This window comes from Pangasianodon hypophthalmus, chromosome 7 (assembly GCF_027358585.1).
Source record: "Pangasianodon hypophthalmus isolate fPanHyp1 chromosome 7, fPanHyp1.pri, whole genome shotgun sequence".
Taxonomy (NCBI): Eukaryota; Metazoa; Chordata; class Actinopteri; order Siluriformes; family Pangasiidae; genus Pangasianodon; species Pangasianodon hypophthalmus.
In genome coordinates, this window is record NC_069716.1 from 29,502,975 (window position 1) to 29,522,974 (window position 20,000).

Here is a 20,000-nt window from a genome sequence, read left to right on the forward strand (position 1 = left end):
CCACTCACGTTATATTCAGTGTGTACACCGCGGTGAGAGAGAGGCTCCTTCTGCTGCAGCTTCAGATCTCCACTGATGAAGAGCTGAGATACAGGGACAGGAGACGAGGACTGAAGCAACACCATCGACTGCATCACCACCACCGACATCCGCTACAGAGAGAGAGAGAGAGAGAGAGAGAAAGAGTCAGAGAGAGAGAGAGAGAGAGAGAGAGAGAGAGAAAGAGTCAGAGAGAGAGAAAGAGACAGAGAGAGAGAAAAAGAGAGAGAGACAAAGAGTGAGAGAGATACATGGTGAGAGAGAGACACACAAAGGGAACAGAGAGAGATAGATAGATAGAGAGAGAGAGACTTGACTTTGACAGTCCTTTATTTTAAACCATTCATGATGTGTCCACCATTTTTACATCAAATAAATAGCAATTATAAAACCTATTTAAATAAATAAATAGATAAAAACTAAATAGTTAAATGATAGATAAATACACAAACATGTAATGATTAGAACACCATAATAATTTGTTTTAAAAAGTCAATTAAAACCTTATTTATACAATAAGTTTCTTGGAGAGACATAAATATTACCTGTAAAAGCATTTCATTTAAGTGCTTCTGTTAAAAGGTTAAGATTAATGATTCATTTTCAACACGGCATAAAACCTCGTCCTGTCCTGCAGTCTGCGTGTAAGAAAACTCAGCTCTGAGTCTGGTCTTCAAAACGGTTTTCAGCATCAGTTCTGGGTTTAGTGTTTAGCTTTTATTTTGCTTCTTCGTGTGAGCGAGGTATAGTTTGGTCTGACCTATTAAAAAATTGAGCACGTAGATATTTTTGCTTCTGTGCAAGTGAGTTTTTAGGGCCAAAAACAAACAGGTTCTCTGTCAGAAGTTGACCCTTCTTCCCTATCCACATTCCCGGTGTATTAAACATTACTGCTAGTCTGTCACATATTAACAAAAGGTGGTCTAGCGTTTCGTCTCTATCACAGAATGGGGTAGCATGTTGTAGCTATGGTGGAGTTGATATGTGCTACGTGTCTGTTTGTGGCCACGACCCCATTCACAGTCCTCCGCTGTAGATCAGCTGTGCGCTTCTCTATAGGGGGCTTGTACAGGGACCTCCAGCAGCCTCGTGAGGAAGAGCCTGGCACCAGCAGGTCTGACCACCTCGACTCCTTCACACCAGCCAGAGAGTTTTGATGGGAGTCCTTCACACTGACCCCATACAGCACCTTTTTGGAGGCATTTTCACTGTCCGTTAGCTGTGGCATCCTAAAGGAGACTAGTTTTCCATCTTCTTCTTGCGGTTCATCTTCTTCATTTCGCTGCAGAAATGGAGAGGAAGGGGAAGTGTTGCCAGTCTCCTCCAGACCCCTGCTCTAGAGCCTCCTTAAACTCTGGAGGCAGTGCCAGGATCACGTCTCTCAGCATCCCCTGCAGCAGACGATGGGACTGGATTCTTTGTGAAGGTGCTGGCGAACACTCCTCGATGTCAGGATTCTTGCTGGGATCAGTGGATTGTAGAATAAGGGCTCCTCGTTCACACAGTAGCGTGGTTGGTTGCCTGTCCTGTTTGCCTTTAAAACTGAGGACCACGCTCTTAGGATTGACTGATAGAACACGGTTGTCCCTGATACATCGATCTCGTTCAGGTTCAGGATAAACAAGTGTCTGTCGTATCCCATGTTCTCTACTCGATGTAAGAGTAGACAGGCTGTAGTAGTCCAAGTCAGTCATGTACTGTAGAGCAGCCTCTGTGCTTTCTGCATTCGAAAAAACTCATCAATGGTGCCCTCTATTATTGCTTTCATGTGTGTGGTGTATTGCTGGCAAAACATTTTTATTTGTGTTTTCCCAACCTCACACCATGTGCCTAAGGAAGAGAACTCTTCCTTCCTCTGTTTCCATTCCTCCCAAAATAATGTAAATTTAAAACAGAAAACTTGATCTTGAAGCAGCTTTATGTTAAAATACCAATAAGATCTGGGCTTTGCGGTGCTGGAGAATATAAAATCTACTGTGACCATGTGGTGGTCTGAAAAACCACTGGGATATATAAAACTCTTTAAAATTTTGTTCCTATCAGTTTTCGTGATATAAAATCTGTCTAGTCTAGCAGCACTTATTCTTGTATCAGTTGTTTTTAACCAGGTGTATTGCTTTACACCCATGTTCTTTTCTCTCCACGGATCTACGTCTACATGCTTTAATAACTCCATCTAATATTACAAAGGACTGTAGTATTGGTTATTGGTTATTAACAATGGTGGTTCTTCTGCATTCCTGTCTACTGTAAAGTCTCCACCCAGCACTATAGTGAGGTAACTGCCATTGTGTCAGTGCATTTCTTAATTTATAAAACATCTTCACTCGTTCGCTGCCTATATTTGAGGCATAAATATTTACAAATAGAAAACCTGTTCCCCTGATGTCTGTTTTTAACCTTTTTGAAAATAAAATTGCTACTCCGGGTCTAAAATTAGAGAAAGAGAGCGATAGACAGAGAGAGAGAGAGAGAGACACAAGGGGGAAAGACAGAGAGAGAGATAGAGAGTGAAACACACAGGAGGAAAGACAGAGAGAGAGATAGAGAGAGAGACACACAGGGGGAAGGACAGAGAGAGAGATAGAGAGAGAGACACACAGGGGGAAGGACAGAGAGAGATAGACAGAGAGAGAGACACACACACAAGGGGGAGAAATACATGGTGAGAGAGAGAGACAGGGGGAAGGAGAAGGAGAGAGAGAGAGAGAGAGAGAGAGAGAGAGACAGCAAGAGAGAGAGAGAGAGACAGAGAGAGGGAGAGACAGAAAGAGAGAGACAGAGAGAGAGAGAGAGAGAGAGAGAGAGGTTGAGGTTTAACAAAATCTTTACTGTCACAATTAATTAAGAGGGAGAGAAGGACACATGATGTGAGGGAGACATGAGGGGAAAGAGAGTGAGAGAAATGTGTGTAGTATCCTATTTCTGTTCACTGTCTATTATTATTATTATTATTATTATTATTATTATTATTATTATTGATATTAATGTTATTGAGTATAAAGCCATACGCGGAGTTGGTAGGAGAAGGTGAGCAGTAGTTGGATGCTGTAGATCTGCTCTGCACTGTTCAGAGGGACAGACAGCTGCAGAGACAGACGGTCTGCTTTCCCATCGCCATTCCTGTCGCTCTCTCGCACCTGCAGACAGACAGGTATATAAATAGACAGACAGAAAGACAGACTCACAGACAGACAGACTCACAGACTCACAGACAGTCAGAGAGACAGACTTACAGACAGACAGACAGACAGAGAGACAGACAGACAGACTCACAGACAGACAGACAGACAGACTTACAGACAGACAGACAGACAGAGAGACAGACAGACAGACTCACAGACAGACAGACAGGCTCACAGGCAGAGAGACAGACAGACAGAGAGACAGACAGACTCACAGATACAGTGGGAATGCGCAGTTTGTCCCCCAGCAGGGTGTTGAAGTTGGAGAACGTGCTCCACGCTACATAATCTCCACTAACACTCGTCACACCGATCATCAGCATCTCATACTGGAACTGTACCACTGGCTGTTCTTCATACGAGCTCTGCTTCAGCCAGAACCCTGTAACACACACACACACACACATTCAGTAAAACTTCATTTATCTGCACTGCGCAGAGATAAGGAAAGACTCTGAATGTCTGAAAACTGAATTACTGACTCTGAGTTTGTGGGAACAAAAAAAACTGAATAAAGATGCTTAATTTTTTTTTTTTTTTGACAACTGAATTTCAAGGAGGTTGATTCAAAACAAATAAATGCAGATGTGTGTTTTCCAAACTAAAATATTTTCATAATAAGTTCAATACGGTTTCATTTCATATCTATCTATCTATCTATCTATCTATCTCTCTGTACCTCTCTGTATACCTCTATATGTCTCTATACATCTCTATACCTCTCTATATGTCTCTGTACCTCTCTATACCTCTCTATACGTCTACATACATCTCTAAACATCTCTATACATCTCTATATGTCTCTATACGTCTCTATACATCTCTATACGTCTCTGTACCTCTCTATACCTCTCTATACGTCTATATACGTCTCTATACATCTCTATACGTCTATATACGTCTATATACATCTCTATACGTCTCTGTACCTCTTTATACATCTCTATACCTCTCTATACACCTCTATACGTCTCTGTACTTCTCTATACATCTCTATACGTCTATATACGTCTCTATACATCTCTATACGTCTCTGTACCTCTTTATACATCTCTATACCTCTCTATATGTCTCTATACCTCTCTATATACCTCTATACGTCTATATACGTCTCTATATGTCTCTGTACCTCTCTATATATCTCTATACGTCTATATACGTCTCTGTACCTCTCTATACATCTCTATATGTCTCTGTACCTCTCTATATATCTCTATACGTCTATATACGTCTCTGTACCTCTCTATATATCTCTATACGTCTATATACGTCTCTATACATCTCTATACGTCTCTGTACCTCTTTATACATCTCTATACCTCTCTATATGTCTCTGTACCTCTCTATATACCTCTATACGTCTATATACATCTCTATACGTCTCTATACATCTCTGTACCTCTCTATACATCTCTATATGTCTCTGTACCTCTCTATACATCTCTGTACGTCTCTGTACCTCTCTATATGTCTCTATACCTCTCTATACTTCTCTATACATCTCTATACATCTCTATAAATCTCTGTACCTCTATATACGTCTCTATATGTCTCTGTACCTCTCTATATATCTCTATACGTCTATATACATCTATATACGTCTCTGTACCTCTCTGTACATCTCTATACATCTCTATATGTCTCTGTACCTCTCTATATATCTCTACACGTCTCTATACATCTCTATACATCTCTGTACCTCTCTATATACCTCTATACATCTCTATACGTCTCTGTACCTCTCTATATACCTCTATACGTCTATATACGTCTCTGTACCTCCCTATATACCTCTATACATCTATATACGTCTCTATACCTCTCTATATACGTCTGTACATCTATATACGTCTCTATATGTCTTTGTACCTCTCTATATACCTCTATACGTCTATATACGTCTCTATACATCTCTGTACCTCTCTATATACCTCTATACGTTTCTATACGTCTCTATACATCTCTGTACGTCTCTGTACCTCTCTATATACCTCTATATGTCTATATATGTCTCTGTACCTCTCTATATATCTCTATACATCTATATACGTCTATATACGTCTCTGTACCTCTCTATATACCTCTATACGTCTATATACGTCTCTGTACGTCTCTATACCTCTCTATATACCTCTATACATCTATATACGTCTCTATATGTCTCTGTACCTCTCTATATACCTCTATACATCTATATACGTCTATACACGTCTCTGTACCTCTCTATATACCTCTATACATCTATATACATCTCTATATGTCTCTGTACCTCTCTATATACCTCTATACGTCTATATACGTCTCTGTATCTCTCTATATACCTCTATACATCTATATACGTCTCTATATGTCTCTGTACCTCTCTATATACCTCTATACATCTATATACATCTCTGTATCACTCTATATATCTCTGTACCTCTCTATATACCTCTATACGTCTCTATACATCTCTATACGTCTCTATACATCTCTGTACCTCTCTATACATCTCTATATGTCTCTGTACCTCTCTATACATCTCTGTACGTCTCTGTACCTCTCTATATGTCTCTATACCTCTCTATACTTCTCTATACATCTCTATAAATCTCTGTACCTCTATATACGTCTCTATATGTCTCTGTACCTCTCTATATATCTCTATACGTCTATATACATCTATATACGTCTCTGTACCTCTCTGTACATCTCTATACATCTCTATATGTCTCTGTACCTCTCTATATATCTCTACACGTCTCTATACATCTCTATACATCTCTGTACCTCTCTATATACCTCTATACATCTCTATACGTCTCTGTACCTCTCTATATACCTCTATACGTCTATATACGTCTCTGTACCTCCCTATATACCTCTATACATCTATATACGTCTCTATACCTCTCTATATACGTCTGTACATCTATATACGTCTCTATATGTCTTTGTACCTCTCTATATACCTCTATACGTCTATATACGTCTCTATACATCTCTGTACCTCTCTATATACCTCTATACGTTTCTATACGTCTCTATACATCTCTGTACGTCTCTGTACCTCTCTATGTACCTCTATATGTCTATATATGTCTCTGTACCTCTCTATATATCTCTATACATCTATATACGTCTATATACGTCTCTGTACCTCTCTATATACCTCTATACGTCTATATACGTCTCTGTACGTCTCTATACCTCTCTATATACCTCTATACATCTATATACGTCTCTATATGTCTCTGTACCTCTCTATATACCTCTATACATCTATATACGTCTATACACGTCTCTGTACCTCTCTATATACCTCTATACATCTATATACATCTCTATATGTCTCTGTACCTCTCTATATACCTCTATACGTCTATATACGTCTCTGTATCTCTCTATATACCTCTATACATCTATATACGTCTCTATATGTCTCTGTACCTCTCTATATACCTCTATACATCTATATACATCTCTGTATCACTCTATATATCTCTGTACCTCTCTATATACCTCTATACGTCTCTATACATCTCTATACATCTCTATATGTCTCTATATGTCTCTGTACCTCCCTATACATCTCTGTATGTCTTTTGTGCCTGTTTACTTCTGTGTCAGTTTATGTATATTTATGTCTCTATATGTCTCTATATGTCTTTTGTGTCTCTGTACATCCCTGTATGTCTCTGTCTATCTATATGTCTCTACATATACCTCTCTGTCTGTCTCTGTACCTCTCTGTATGTCTTTTGTGCCTGTTTACTTCTCGATATGTCAGTTTATGTCAGTTTATGTCTCTGTATCTTTCTCATCTCTGGATGTCTCTGTACCTCTCTGATGTCCTCCACACTGCTGCTGTTGTGATGTTTAGCTCAGAGGAGGTGTTAGTTCTTTACCTTGGCTCCTGTAGGTGATGAGTAGAGGAGGGATGTATGTGAGCAGATACACCACCAGCACAAACACACTGGCCCGGGAACACACACTGGCTTTATACCGGATTAAAACCGGGTGAGAATACACTTCATAAAATCCCATTATTAACCCAGATACAGCACGAGCTCTGCGGTTTAGCTAAACACTGCTAGCATGCATGCTAACATAACTGCAGCTATAACCTTCTCCCCTGAACTCACTGTGTTTGTTAGATGAGTCGCGCGTTGGGGGAATATTTTATAATCTATCGTAGATTTAAAGTAATGATATATAATTATAATTCTAGTTAACTAAATATATCTTTATTAACGTTTCACCCTGCTAATACGCTAGCCTCGCACAAGCTAGGGTTTACTTCCGGTTTGCGAAGCGTCGCGGCGTTACCATGACTGCGTCACCGCCATGGCAACCCAAAGCCCCGCCCACAACACAGTAAGATTTACTGAAATATTAGCAGCTTCTAAACGAGGAGCATTTTATTACTGTATTTATATATATTTTTTAATATTATGAATATCATACACAATATTTAATATTCATTAAACATTTTTGTACAAATATAAAAATAAACAATTGCATTAAAAAATTAAAATGTACGATTTAACGTAATATTAATTTAACATTAATTTACACTTTAATCATATCACCAATTCTTTGATAACACATCATTATTCAGATTACAGCTGTACATCATTCAGTTATAAAATAATTGTTGATATGATAAAGTTTTCTTAAAGTAAGGAGATGTTTATGTGACATTTATGGAAGGAGTCTCCAGTGTCAGTGCTTTGTAACAGAGCTAAAGCTAAAGCTGTAACTGTACTGGTGAGGGATCGACTGTTTGTAGCTGCTATAATGTAAGTGAAAACTTAATTTCCACAATGATGTGTCAGACAATAATAAATAAAAATTGTAATTGTTGGTAAATTGCTGCTGTATAAGAGAAATAAAACATCTGGGGAAGTGCTATCGTAGGAAAATAATCAACTTCGGCATGGTAACAGTGACTCCGCTTTGTGTCAGGCTCTATCACACCTCATCATCACTGATTATTTTCTTATAATCTTATAACAACATGACACTGAGTGTTTTATTCTGTTCGTGATTTGCCACAACATTACACATTCACGTAACCATGACACTACGCTGTTACCAAAAGTCCGGCTTTTTCTTTTTTCTGGTTGTTATGAAGTATTTATGTCATTGGAATACGCTGTAGCAACGTAACAACAACGTAATTCAGCGAGCTGGCTAATGATTAAAATTTAATATACAGTGGTGCTTGAAAGTTTGTGAACCCTTTAGCATTTTCTATATAACTGCATAAATATGATCTAAAACATCATCATCAGATTTCCACACAAGTCCTAAAAGTAAACAAAAAGAACCCAATTAAACAAACAAGACACAAATTTTATACGTGGTCATTTATTTACTGAGGAAAATGATCCAATATTACACATCTGTGAAGGGCAAAAGTATGTGAACCTCTAGGATTAGCAGTTAATTTGAAGGTGAAATTAGAGCCAGATGTTTTCAGTCAATGGGATGACAATCAGGTGTGAGTGAGAAAAAGAGCTGTTGATGCTCATCAGGCTGGAAAAGGTTACAAAACCATCTCTAAAGAGTTTGGACTCCACCAATCCACAGTCAGACAGAGATTGTGTACAAATGGAGGAAAATCAAGACCATTGTTCCCCTCCCTAGGAGCGATCAACCAACAAAGATCACTCCAAGAGCAAGACGTTTAAAAGTCCTCGAGGTCACAAAGGAACCGAGTGTAACTTCTAAGCCACTAAAGTCGTCTCTCACATTGGCTAATGGTAATGTTCATGAGTCCACCATCAGGAGAACAATAATGGTGTGCATGGCAGGGATGCAAGGAGAAAGCCACCGCTCTCCAAAAAGAACATTGCTGCACATCTGCAGTTTACTGAAGATCTCGTGGACAAGCCAGAAGGCTGTTGGAAAAATGTTTTGTTGTTGGATGAGACCAAAATAGAACTTTTTGGTGTAAATAAGAAGCGTTATATTTGGAGAAAGAAAAACACTGCATTCGAGCATAAGAACCTTATCCCATCTGTGAAACATGGTGGTGGTAGTATCATGGTTTGGGCCTGTTTTGCTGCATCTGGGACAGGACAGCTTTCCATCATTGATGGAACAATGAATTCTGAATTATACCAACGAATTTTAAAGGAACGTCTCAATAAATAATTAACCAAGTATAATATTTGTGTCTCATTTGTTTCATTGGGTTCTCTTTCTCTACTTTTATCTACTTTCAGGACTTTAGGTGTGGAAATCTGATGATGTTTTAGATCATATTTATGCAGAAATACAGAAAATTCTAAAGGGTTCACAAACTTTCAAGCACCACTGTACACTGTACACTGTAGTTATACAGGGTAAGAGTTTGAGGAAGGTGTGTTCAGACGTTTACACTTAAAAATCTAAATCAATCTGAAATACTGCAATGCAACACTGGGTTAGAAAAAAGTGGTGACAAAAACCACAACTTTCACACCTGAGTGCATCAACAACAACAATACAACAGTACAACAATCGACAAAATACAACAATACGACAATACTATAATATGATAATACTATAATACAATAATACGACAGTACGACAATACCACAATATGCTAATACGAAAATACAATAATAAAAATACAAAAATACAATATAATAATACGATAATACGAAAATATGACAATACAGTAATACAACAATACAATAACACGACAATACCACAATATGCTAATACGAAAATACAATAATAAAAATACAAAAAATACAATAATACGACGAGACGACAATATGATAATACGACAGTACAATAATACGAAAATACAATAATACGACAATATGATAATATGAAAGTACGACAATACGACAGTACAATAATATGACAATATGACAATATGCTAATACAATAATACAATAATACGAAAATACAACAATATGATAATACGTCATTACAATAATACGAAAATACAATAATACAACAATATGATAATATGAAAATACGACAATACAACAGTACAATAATACGAAAATATGATAAAACGACAATACAATAATACAACAATTCCACAGTACAGCAATACGACAATATGATAATTCAGGAAACCGAGACCAGTAATGACAAAGATAACTTCAAAACTAATCAAACACTCTATTCTACATTATTTTTAGGGTTCTATTTCCATTTGAACATTATACACAAATGATTTGTGGAAAGAAATTTCAAAACTGGTGTGTAAAATATTTTTGCAGAGAAGTGTTTGGCACAGACTCGTCGCTAAGACCAGAAAAGTGACACAAAAATATATTATATAACACATCATCGAACAGCTGGTTACAAAAACACACAAGTCTTCATTTGAAAAGTTGATATAAAGGGAATTTGAGGTATATATTTAAGATATAAGTGAAGAATTTTGAGATGAGAGCTGTTAGCTGTTAGCTTTGTCAGGAACTTTTATACTTTCTCAGAAGAAAAACTGTCTCATTTTTCGTGCGTGTGTGAAATATACTTATACATTATATATTTTACGTTTTCCATACACATTTCTGGTTATTTATTTTGTATTACTGTGTAAAAATCTCTCTCAGTTTAGCTTTGTGTGCATCTCTCCCCCCTAAACACTGGCGAGGAAATGGAGTCGCCTGCATGACGTCATTCCCTCTGGGCTGTTCCTGGTGCGCATGCGCAGTTCTGACCGCTAGCCTAGCCAAGCTAACAACATTAGTGACGTTTTGGTTTCGACATTGTTGTTTTTCAACGAGTTCGTCTTTTTGATTTAAAATCTACTCGACTTTACATCTAAATTCTCGTGTTTAATATCAGCATTACGCTGTGGAGGCGTAGTGGAAGCTTGCAAACATGAAATGGATGTTTAAAGAAGATCATTCTCTCGGTAATGTGTTTAATGTCCAAATGTGTTTACATCTAAATAACCAGCGCGCGAGAGGTTTTAGATTATAACCTCATAAAAGATCATTAATCAGATTAATTTACATTCATTTAAATATTAAAATGTCAGGAGTGTGGGGGCTTAATGTTACTGTAGTGTTATTGTTTACTCTGTGTGTGTGTGTTTGTTTAGATAGCATTATCACCCAATAACAATAACAATAATAATAATAATGATAATAATAACAACAACAATAATAATGAGATGGTGAATATGTTAAGACTAGCATCTTAAAATTATTTTTTATTATAAAAATTGTAAATCATATATGAATAATTATATTTTTATCTTATTTGTATCATCATTCTTCATTTCCTTGTTAATTTTTTAAATGATTATTTTTCAGCACATTTTCAACGGAATTTATCCCAAATTTGATCTTTAATTTGTGATTTATAAAAACATTGAGATAAGATGTTCTCATCTTAAAATATACTGTATTGGTTATTGCCCCGCCCCGTATCCCGCCCCGTCTCCCCGCCCCGTATCCCCGCCCCGTCTCTCTCTCCGTCTCCCCGCCCCGTCTCTCTCTCCGTCTCCCCGCCCCGTCTCCCCGCCCCGTATCCCCGCCCCGTCTCTCTCTCCGTCTCCCCGCCCCGTCTCCCCGCCCCGTATCCCCGCCCCGTCTCTCTCTCCGTCTCCCCGCCCCGTCTCCCCGCCCCGTATCCCCGCCCCGTCTCTCTCTCCGTCTCCCCGCCCCGTCTCTCTCTCCGTCTCCCCGCCCCGTCTCTCTCTCCGTCTCCCCGCCCCGTCTCTCTCTTCGTATCCCCGCCCCGTCTCCGGCCCCGTCTCCCCGCCCCGTATCCCAGCCCCGTCTCCCCGCCCCGTCTCCCCGCCCCGTATCCCTGCCCCGTATCCCACCCCGTATCCCCGCCCCGTCTCCAGCCCCGTCTCCCCGCCCCGTCTCCCGCCCCGTCTCCACTCCCCGTATCCCCGCCCCGTATCCCGCCCCGTCTCCACTCCCCGTCCCCCACCTGGGCCGCTCCTGGCTCTGATCCCGAGTCTCCATCTACGCAGCAGGAGATATTGATCAGCTGTAAAGCGTATAATGCGCTGTGAGAGCGTGGAGTTTAATAATGCAGTGTTTTTCGCTGATCGCTCTAATGGCATTCGGCGCTGATAAAACGCAGCACTTCTCCTTTGGACAGGAGAAAAAAACTAAAGTCATGACTCAACAAAACAAAACAGGAAGATGTGTGCTGATGGAGGAAAATAATCAACAATGGCAAGATGTGATGAAGAGTTATGCGCTGTTAGCACCCTGAAGCTGATTATTTTCCTGTAACAGCACGTCCCCAGTGTTTTATTCCTCTTACACCACAGAAACACACCAATTTTTATTATTATTTTATTTATTACAGAACGACACATCATACTTTTTATCCAGTTACATTTAATGTTCGGTGAAACGAGTTTTCACTTACGTTATAGCAGCTATAAACAGTCATTGCCTCACCAGTCTCTCTTCTCACGTTACCGAGAAACCACAAAGAAGCGTAAACTCCTCTGTCCTGAAGACGTCGGAAACCTTAAAGTTACAGCTTTACCTCTGACACTGGAGACTCCTTCCCTAAAAGTTACATAAACGTCTCTTTACACCAAGAAAACTTCACCGCATCAACGATTTTTAAAATCTGTTTATCACCAGCGGAGCATCTGCTGTACACGTCCCTGTGTGTTACTATAGAAACGATAACGTATCAGACCGAGCGCATTAATATAAACCTGCGCTACTGTCAGAGCTGCTGTTCTAGAAAACTAATCAACACTTTCTGACCAATCAGAGTGCAGAATTCAGCAGCGCTGTGTACGGTGTAAGACCGTTTGTTCTGGCTCTGATTGTTGTGATGTTCTTCATCCACAGAGCACCGGTGTGTCGAATCGGCCAAGATCCGAAACAAATACCCCGACAGGGTTCCTGTGAGTAACACACACACACACACACACACACACACACACACACACACACACACACAGGGGTAAAAATCTCATCAGTGTAACTGTTCCTGTGTGTGAATATGATCTCATGACCAACGAATTCTTTTAGGATTCAGGAAGAATTTCATCAGCGTCAAATAATAAAATGTAATAAATGAAATGTAGCGTGTCATGTAAAATAAAGATGAGTAAAGAAAGATAAACGAAACGAAATAGAAGTGAAAGAAAATAAGATTCAGGTGACAGGCTGGGAATCTGGTAAGTCAGGCAAAGAACAGGTTACACCTGTGTGTGTGTGTGTGTGTGTGTGTGTGTGAGAGAGAAAGATGATCCAACATTTCTCAATAAATACCAGAATAATGCAGCATTTTATATTATAATTATAGCAATTATAACACTTCAGAGAAACAACCACGCTAGTGCCGAAAAATGACATTTCATAAACTAATAATACATTCACTCTCACTGAGCACTTTATTAGGAACACCTGTACACCTACTCGTTCATGCCATTATCTAATCAGCCAATCGTGGAGCAGCAGAGCAATGCGTAAAATCACGCAGATACGCGTCCAGAGCTTCGGGTAATGTTCACATCAACCATCAGAACATGGGGAAAATGTGATCTGAGTGATTTGAACCGTGGAATGATTGTTGGTTTGAGTATTTCTATAACTGCTGATCTCCTGGAATTTTCACACACAACCGTCTCTAGAGTTTACTGAATGGTGCGAAAAACAAAAAACATCTACTGAGCGGCGGTTCTGTAGGTAGAAACGCCTTGTTGATGAGAGAGATCAGAGGAGAACGGCCAGACTGGTTCGAACTGACGGAAAGGCTACAGTAACTCATATAACCACTCTGTCCAACTGTGGTGAGCAGAAAAGCATCTCAGCATGCACAACACGTTCGAATCTTGAGGTGGATGAGCTACAACAGCAGAAGATCACGTCAGGTTCCTCTTCTCTCAGCTAAGAACAGAAAGCTGAGGCTGCAGTGGTTAGAGGATCACCAACACTGGGCAGATGAAGACTGGAGAAACGTAGCCTGGTCTGATGAAGCTCGATTTCTGCTGAGGAACACAGATGTAGAGTCAGAATTCAGCTCCAACAGCATGAATCCATGGACCCAACCTGCCTTGTGTCACCAGTCCAGGCTGGTGGAGGTGGTGTGATGGTGTGGGGAATGTTTTCTTGGCACGCTTTGGGCTCGTTAATACCAATCAGTCATCGCTTGAATGCCACAGCAGCTTATCCGAGTATTGTTGCTGATCATGTGCATCCTTTCATGGCCACCATTTACCATCTTCTAATGGTTTATCATTCCAGCGTGATGATGCATCGTGTCACAAAACACAAAGTAAAACTCGTCTCAAACTGGTTTCATGAACATGACGATGACTTCAGTGACCTTCTCAGTCACCGGATCTGAGTCCAGTAGAACATCTTCGGGACGCGGTAGAACGGGAGACTCGCAGCATGAAAGTGCTCCTGAAAAATCTGCAGGAATGGCGTGATGCGATCATCTCAACATGCACCGGAATCTCAAAGGAACGTTTCCAACATCTTGTGGAATCCTGACATGAAGAACTGATGATGTTCTGAGAGCAAAGGGACCGAGAGCCTTACACAGGGTTAGTGTAGTGTTCCTAATAAAGTGCTCAGGGAGGGTATGTAATAATACACCAGTAATCCTGAAGGAAATACACAGTGTGTGTGTGTGTGTGTGTGTGCAAGGAGCTGTTAGAGATGGAGGGATGGAAAGAAAGAAAGGAATAATCAAGATGAAAAAATAGAATAAAAGAGAAGAAAGAGAAGTGTGAGGAAGTGACATGGAGAAAATCAAGAAAAATGGATAAAGAGAGAAAGAAAGAGGAATGAAGATCAGTGAGGGAGAGAAGTGTGTGTGTGTGTGTGTGTGTGTGTTTAAATCAGAGCTGCTGACTGGTCAGTTTTGTGACATCATCAGTGGCAGTTAGAATTCAAACTGATAGATTTTCCATCTGTATGAAAAGATTTTTTTAAAAAATGATGCATTTTTTTTATCAAAATCAAAAATAGATTGAAATTATTTTCAAACGCAGAAAGAAAAAATAATAGAATATTTATTTATTTTTTATTTTTTTTAAAAAGTGACGTGATATGATGAAGTGGAGTTACACTCCGAGTCGCTCCAAAGTGTTTTATTCCTCTTACACCGCAGCATTTTTTTCCAAAACGATTCAAATCTTTTATTCATTAAAGAACGACTTATGTCTTAGTTTTTATCTGTTTACAGTTGCATTTAATGTTTTGCGAAACAAGCGTAGTTCTTGTTCTCGCACTCTCAAGGAGTTAATCGGAAGGAAAAAAATCCCAGCGTGTCAAGTTACAGAGAAACCGAAAAGCGTGAACCCGTCTGTCGTGAGGATTAGTCAGATGAAAGTGGTGCTTAAGAACAGAACCGAGGTTCTATTCTGATCTTTTCCTCTCTGGCGATAATCATCCGCATTGTGTTCATCTTTCATTAAAACGCAGTCACATGACCAGTTTGAGCTGCTGTTGTTTTCCCTGACGTCAGTGATGATGCGCTTCTGTTCCACGCGCGCGTGTGTGTGTGTGTGTGTGTGTGTGTGTGCGTGCGTGTGTGTGTGTGTGTGTGTGTGATGATGGAGGACGAGGTGTTTCCCATTGTGTGTTCATTACGGAAACTAAAGGAAACTCTAAACGTTTTCCATCTGAATGTGGAGCTGAATGTGGAGCTAAATCTGGCTCTCGCTGTCGTCGATGTGAACAATGTGGGCGGAGTTAGGCGTTGACATTAAACCTCTCATTGTGTTCACATTGTTTTTGCTTCTCATTGTTCAGGATGATTGGGCTGTCAGGATAATAATAATAATAACAATAATAACAATAATAAGAAATTAACTGAAGTTTCAGAGGTCTAACCTTTCAGTTCTGTCACACAGACTCACACAGGTTCTGGTCCTAATCAAAGAACATTAGAGACTAAATACAGAAAGTAGCAGCAGTCAGACGGAGAGAAACAGCGACACGGCCGAGCCGAACGGAAATAAAATCACAGCGTCGCTCCTGTAAAGTAAGAAATGACCCCAGAACCTCGTGTGCATTTAATCCTGTCTGAATAGGGCTAAAGGAAATCTACACGAGCTCGGTTTTTATCGCACAAAAGACTGCTGTGAAATCTCTCCAGCTAACTTCACACAAACCTTCCTGCCTAAAAAAAAGAAAAGAAAAGAAAATTCAGGACCAGATTTTTCAGAGGCTCTAGACATATGGAATTAAACTTTGTTCCAAAAGTATTGAACATAACTTTTCAAGAAAGGAACAAAAATATACACTGAGAGAAGAAAAACTCTCTGAAACTGAAAACAATGAACTCAGAGGCAAAAATTTAACATGGGCTTCAAATAAACAGCGTTCTTTATTAACGGTTTTCTAAACTTCCTTTTCACTAATCACGGTTTATGTTTGGTTTTTGATTTGGAGCTGTCGACCCAAATCTCACTTTTAACACTTTAAATGAAGCCCATTTTAATTTATTTTATTATTTATTTAGCATTATTTTGATGTATAGTGCCATATTTAGGGTTATTATTATTATTATTATTATTATTATTATTATTAGAAACATTTTGCGTGCGAATTCAAATGATCCAGAGCGATGTGGTTTGATTTTACGTTAACAAACGCTACTGTAAGTACGAACACTAACTCCGCCCCCAGTCACGCCCCTCACCTTTACAACTTTTTACGCAAATTGAGTCATGGGATTTTATATTTATTTATTTATTTATTTTTACAAATTTGCAGCCATAAGACTGTGTTAGCTAGCCAATGTAAGTTTAATTACATCATTATTATATTAATATAATATAGTCACTATGAAATATTAATTATGATCATAATAATAAAAATAATTGTGTTGATGCTGGAACTAACATTAACCTTAAATCAAAGCATATTAATATTAATGGAGTGATAATTCATGTTATTTTGAAATAATAACTGACTCCGCCCAATCAGGGGCTTCGTTTGTCTGGCCTGGGGCTTATACTCATGAATTCGTGTTTATAATTGTAATTATGAATTATAAATATTCTCATTAAACCTAATAATGCAGCATAAAGTCACCTGATGGACTTTTAGAAATCATTTTTTGGTTGTGTTTGTGATTATAAAATGGTCTTGTGGTGTGAGATTTGTGCAGTAACACTTCACATTAATCTTTAGTTAATTAACAGTAATTACTGTATTAATTACATTACTGTATAAATTAGCAAAAAAATTAAATATTGATGAGAGTAAATCGCTGTTAAGCCCCGCCCACACGCAGCGTAAACGAAAACTCTGGCTAGTGAGATTTGGATCAACATCTCCCTGATCTAAAATTAATAAATAAATAAAATGAATATTATATGAATATTTGCTTGCGCTCATTTGCATCGCTAACACAAATCCAGAGAGAATCAGACGTTACGTTTCCGTTTTCACGCAAACGTTAGTGCAGCGATCCAGGCAGCCTTCTTCTCAAGTGACAAAAAAAATCTCCAGATTTAACTCACAACCGTTTAAGATTTGCAGGCGGAATGTGGGAAAGACGGCGCAGGTAACAGGAATGGCAGGTTAAGCACTATAAAAGTCATCTGCATATTCTGATTATAAATACATTCATCATGTTGAGATGTTAATCCTGTTACCGTCATGGCCGCCCAGCCTCGGAAAACATGTACGAGATCGTTGTTCGAGCGAGGAATGTGAAAGTGTTGAATGTGATACGTGATGAGAGATGAATGTGGAAGGAAATACAGCGTCCCGTAGGGCTAACTCAGAATTCACAAAATCTGCCTCGCTTATTTTGCTGCAAAAACAAAAAAAAAACGTCCGAATAGCCGATTAGTAAACGAGTACAAGAACACAAACAGCACAAAGTCTGAAACACATCAATCCCAGCCATGTTTAAACACACAGCTGCCAGTAAAGCCAAGGAATGTCATCAATCTAAAAAAATATTATAATAATAAACCACACAAAACCACAAGGATTCGTCAGACAGCAGGAATGTCGTGTGGAAACTCGCCAGTGTTTGAGAGTTAAATATCAGGCTTTAGCTGACTAATCTGACACGAATGAAGCAGGAAGTGATAGAGGACGAGGAATGTGCAGAAAAATAAAGACGCACCTCACCTCCTCCTGCTGTAACTCGACACCTGAATGGGTCTTCAGACAGAGGACACGGAGGGGAAAAAAAAAAACTATTCATCACCACACAGGGAGACGTGCACTTCCCCAAACCCTCGTTTCAGCCGTTCAGGACGAAGCCGAAGCTCTCCCGCTCGATCAGCTAACAGTTTTACAATAAAAATGAAGATAAATTCAAGCTAAAAACCCAAAAAAAACTGTTTCATAAAGCTGTTTTTCTTTAGGTCACAAATCTGGTGCATTTTTTGCTTTACAGGAAGTTAAAGATTTTACAGATTTTATCATCGTACACTGCAAACGGGTTTTTGTTACTCAGAAAGAAGAGCATCTTCTTTTTTCCCCCTCAATAAAAACACCACATGAGCCAATCGGAACATGAATCTGGAATGATTGATGTTCTGAAATCTCTGATATTATCTGGCTCCCTGGAAGCCCCGCCCCCCTTCCCCAGATCTCGCATTAATAATCTCTCGTCTCGACTCGGTTTCCGAGCTTGATATACGCGCTGACGCGGCATCCTCGCTTTCTGTTACGGTAAATAGACAATGTTTTGAGCTCATTAACATGAAATAAAATCTATCAGTGTGTGTTCTGCTTAGCTAACGTTACACGCAGATGTAGCTAACATCAGCTAGCTTACAGTTAAATTTCGGCAACCAAAAATTTTGTGCTTTTGTTTTTGGTGCTTTTGGTTTTTGTGTAAAAGAGAAAAAAGTAAATCTGTACAAAGTAACCTTGTAAATCGAACACTTTACAAATGATTTTAATGTTAACGATAATTAGAAAGAATATTTAAAAGCGGTTTGCGTTGTAACAGCTTGAGCAGCAGCAGCATTTCACGGTTTTCTACGATGAATATTAGACAAGAGATTTTGAGAACTCGAAGATGTACTGTACGTTTTTTTTTTTTTTTTTTGACTCTTTACTCCGTGTTCTCTTCAGGCTCGGTTGGTCTGCTCACGAGAACCGTCTTCTACTCAGACATCAACCTGACATGCAGTCAGTTAGTCACTGACTGACCTCTGAACCTGTCAGCTAGCGTCCTGTTAGCCGGTTTAGTGTAACCATGGCAACGCATCCTGGTGATCTGTACTTACAAATACGAGACATCTGTCTTACGTCTCATGTTCTTCGGTCAGAGAGACAGTTCTGTCTTCTGTCCTCTTGAATGGAAAGTAGTGACAGTATTGTGTGTGTGTGTGTGCGCATGTGTGTGTGTGCGTGTGTGTGTGCGTGTGTGTGTGTGTGTGTGTGTGTGTGTAGGTGATCGTGGAGAAGGTGTCGGGTTCTCAGATCGTGGACATCGATAAGCGTAAGTACTTGGTGCCGTCGGACATCACTGTGGCTCAGTTCATGTGGATCATCAGGAAACGCATCCAGCTGCCCTCTGAGAAAGCCATCTTCCTGTTCGTGGACAAAACCGTCCCACAGTCCAGGTGTGTGTCTCTAACACGCCACTTACACGCCTCCTACACGCCTCTAACACGCCTCCTACACACCTCTAACACGCCTCCTACACGCCTCTAACACGCCTCCTACACGCCTCTAACACGCCTCCTACACGCCTCTAACACGCCTCCTACACGCCTCCTACACACCTCTAACACGCCTCCTACACGCCTCTAACACGCCTCCTACACGCCTCCTACACGCCTCTAACACGCCTCCTACACGCCTCCTACACGCCTCCTACACGCCTCTAACACGCCTCTAACACGCCTCCTACACG

At 39.6% G+C, this 20,000-nt stretch overlaps 2 protein-coding genes across 2 annotated transcripts in view; one reads left to right on the forward strand and one right to left on the reverse strand.

The window, feature by feature from the left end:
• Positions 1-7,534, reverse strand: part of tmem231 (transmembrane protein 231) — a 22,613-nt gene extending 15,079 nt beyond the window's left edge. The window contains exons 1-4 of the mRNA XM_026939063.3: positions 7,112-7,534; positions 3,440-3,606; positions 3,051-3,179; positions 9-152 (exon numbers count right to left, since the gene is read on the reverse strand). Of these exons, the coding sequence (XP_026794864.1) occupies positions 9-152; positions 3,051-3,179; positions 3,440-3,606; positions 7,112-7,250 (579 nt within the window). The 5' untranslated portion in view covers positions 7,251-7,534. The remainder of the gene's footprint in view (positions 1-8; positions 153-3,050; positions 3,180-3,439; positions 3,607-7,111) is intronic.
• Positions 7,535-10,862: 3,328 nt separating this feature from the next.
• gabarapl2 (GABA(A) receptor-associated protein like 2) overlaps positions 10,863-20,000 on the forward strand; it is a 10,590-nt gene continuing 1,452 nt past the window's right edge. Inside the window, exons 1-3 of the mRNA XM_034306082.2 lie at positions 10,863-11,076; positions 12,998-13,053; positions 19,535-19,707. Coding sequence (XP_034161973.1) covers positions 11,043-11,076; positions 12,998-13,053; positions 19,535-19,707 — 263 coding nt within the window. The 5' untranslated portion in view covers positions 10,863-11,042. The remainder of the gene's footprint in view (positions 11,077-12,997; positions 13,054-19,534; positions 19,708-20,000) is intronic.